Source organism: Typha angustifolia, chromosome 9, assembly GCF_048772165.1.
Source record: "Typha angustifolia cultivar Huaian chromosome 9, ASM4877216v1, whole genome shotgun sequence".
In the NCBI taxonomy this organism is placed as follows: Eukaryota; Viridiplantae; Streptophyta; class Magnoliopsida; order Poales; family Typhaceae; genus Typha; species Typha angustifolia.
This window is the reverse complement of record NC_133247.1, coordinates 6,824,215-6,826,622: the sequence shown is the minus strand read 5'-3', so window position 1 is coordinate 6,826,622 and position 2,408 is coordinate 6,824,215. Positions and strand designations below refer to the sequence as shown.

At 35.5% G+C, this 2,408-nt stretch overlaps 1 protein-coding gene across 2 annotated transcripts; it reads left to right on the top strand.

Moving 5' to 3' along the window:
* The first annotated feature begins 216 nt into the window (after positions 1-216).
* Positions 217-2,134, top strand: LOC140767603 (uncharacterized). 2 transcript variants are annotated; one of them, XM_073107588.1, is made up of 5 exons: positions 217-330; positions 410-456; positions 541-703; positions 1,166-1,221; positions 1,695-2,134. In XM_073107588.1, the coding sequence occupies exons 1-5, from the start codon at positions 270-272 to the stop codon at positions 1,986-1,988; spliced, it is 621 nt and encodes a 206-aa protein (XP_072963689.1). In that variant the 5' UTR covers positions 217-269; the 3' UTR covers positions 1,989-2,134. The 2 variants fall into 2 exon arrangements, with proteins under 2 accessions (XP_072963689.1, XP_072963688.1); XM_073107587.1 differs by having other exon boundaries at positions 541-730.
* The last annotated feature ends 274 nt before the right edge of the window (positions 2,135-2,408 follow it).

The following is a 2,408-nucleotide window of genomic DNA, read 5'->3' as shown; positions in this document are numbered from 1 at the left end:
GACAGGCTCAGAACACTCGTATCTTTCATCCCACGCAATGCCAAATCCTTCAACACTGATAAGGACAAGTTTTGATCCCTCCCAAGTTCCACAAGTATAATTGTAGATTTAAAAGTACAGCTTATTAATAGTGGCTTTGACCAATCTATTGAATTCTAAGCTTATAAAAAGCCCATAAATCTTTCCTTATACTGACCTCCTCAATTTCCCATTTTGTTACAGTTTGTGTGACAGACATACCTAAAGTTAGTTCAGAATTAGTGACCATTATGATGCAGATAAGCATGGTGAGCATTTTAGTGGGTCTCTTGTTTATTACAGCTCAAGGAGGTAGTACTCATTTTCCCCTAGTGAAAGTTATTTACTGAAAGTTAATTACTTCTCCTTATTCATCATATATTTGTTTCAGAAGTTGTCATGGCTACTAACAGCCAGAAGACCTTTAAAAGTAATAAGGTAACCTTGTTATTAATTTTGAAGCATATGTCTTCGATTCCTTGTAAGAGGTTAGTTTGATGAGCTTAATTGCCTTATTTATAGGAGCTCCGCAGCGAGGCCAAGATTGTTGAGGAGATGGCCAGCAAATGGTTTAGAGGAAGAAAGATGAGAATGGGTGATGCATTCAAGGAGATGAAAGCTAATGAGAAGAACTCAGCTGCAAACTTCGAATCTATTGGAAAATTTGGGCATGGAGGAAAGAGAGGTGTGAGCTCGAATTGCGAATCGAATAGTAAAACCCTTCCTTCAACTGATCTCTATTTTGGTGGCTTCGTACCTTTCGCTTCGGATTACCGTTCACCTAAAAACCATCCTCCGAAGAACAACTAAGCGAAGGCTAGCTATTACAGCTTAAGAGATTCCAAAGTAGTGTCTTTTTTTCTTTTTTTTTAATTTTTGTTTCTTCAGATTATGACTTTAATGGTCTAAAATTTTCTCCATATATGTTTATATGAGTAAAATTAAGGAAGGCAAAATACCCACTAGTCTGTCTGTGTTCTAATTTGTCTTCATATATCTAGAATCACATTTGTAGAGAAGAACATCTTATTATATGCCTTTTATGCACATTATTATTTATGTTGCTCTTTAATGAGATCACGAATGTGGTCTGAAGCTACTCTCACAGGTGTTTGAGAAAGAAAGCTACTTTATGTTCTGAATGCAGGAACCATTAAGAACTACTCTTCAAGTAATTGTGCATTTGGGTCATCAAACATAAAGGTAAATAATCTCTCTCTCTCTCTCTCTCTCTCTCTCTCTCTCTCTCTCTCTCTCTCTCTCTCTCAACAAGTAGAGCAGAAAACATGATTTGTTAGGACTTCAAAATAGTTACTCTCTTTTCAAATAATTAAGTAGTTATTTAATATTTGATTACCCAATATTCAAGGCTTGAAAAGAATCCCTAAAGCTTAAGTTGTTAGATAACATATAAATAACTTCTCTCATATATGCCTTAACACGTCTACCCCTCAGGTGCAGCTCATACATGAACAAATAAAAGATCGATTTTAGCTCATACCCTTTACAGAAACAGATTCTGATACAATGTTATTAGCCTTTTCTTTTTCTTTCTAACCGTCATGAGTTTAAACCTAGATCAAACTTAGATTAATCCAGATTTTCCTATTGTTTGTTCTCCTATTATTTACACTCTATCAACTGCATGCTAAGTTAACTTCATTAATTTTCACCAGGAGTCTAATAGCTCCACCATATTGAAGTCAAGGGCATTATCCAACCTCAGCACGGAAACTAAAGAGAATGCCCATGAACGAGCAAAACTTTCAAATGCTCAAGAAAGTATACCTCCGGTATCTCAAGTCTCTAGATCTCAGAAAGAATTTAGACTCCCTGATTCTCGCAAATTTCATGATCAAATACCGAAAACTGAGAAACAGACGCTTCTGGTGGCCACTGCTGAAATTTTCCGATTGCTCAACAAGGACTACCACGACAAGCCTCGTCGCCATCCTCCAGTCAACAATTAATGACCCCTTCGACAAGGTTATATATTAATGTTGATCCTTCGTTTAATTATGTCAAAAAAAAAACAAAGAAGAAGAAGAAGAGTTCTGCGCACTAATGGCTTTAGTTTCCTTTATCATAATGTTTTGTAATGATCATATTATAAAGAGTTCGCAATCCTTTCACTATGACTCCTTTTCTGCCATATTCTAATTAAAGTTGTCTTTAATAGGCTGCCTCCAAAATATCTCTTATGAGAAGGCCGTAAAAAATTGGCTTTTGTGGTTCCTCCTTTTTTTTTATTTTTTTTTATTTTGTGCACGTTCTTGAAAACTTGAAACCCAGTTCAATTGTTAAAGAGTGTTGTTTCATTAAAAGGTTTTATTATTGTGACGTAGAGAGAATAATATCACACGTAACTCAGCTAAAATTAGCTAGAAGTA

What these genes read in the sequence shown, in the direction of transcription:
- LOC140767603 (XM_073107587.1), top strand. Translation starts at nt 270, where the DNA reads ATGATGCAGATAAGCATGGTGAGCATTTTAGTGGGTCTCTTGTTTATT. An exon ending in GTTTATTACAGCTCAAGGAG is followed by an intron (nt 331 to 409) that starts GTAGTACTCATT and finishes TATTTGTTTCAG; the next exon opens with AAGTTGTCATGGCTACTAAC. An exon ending in AGACCTTTAAAAGTAATAAG is followed by an intron (nt 457 to 540) that starts GTAACCTTGTTA and finishes CCTTATTTATAG; the next exon opens with GAGCTCCGCAGCGAGGCCAA.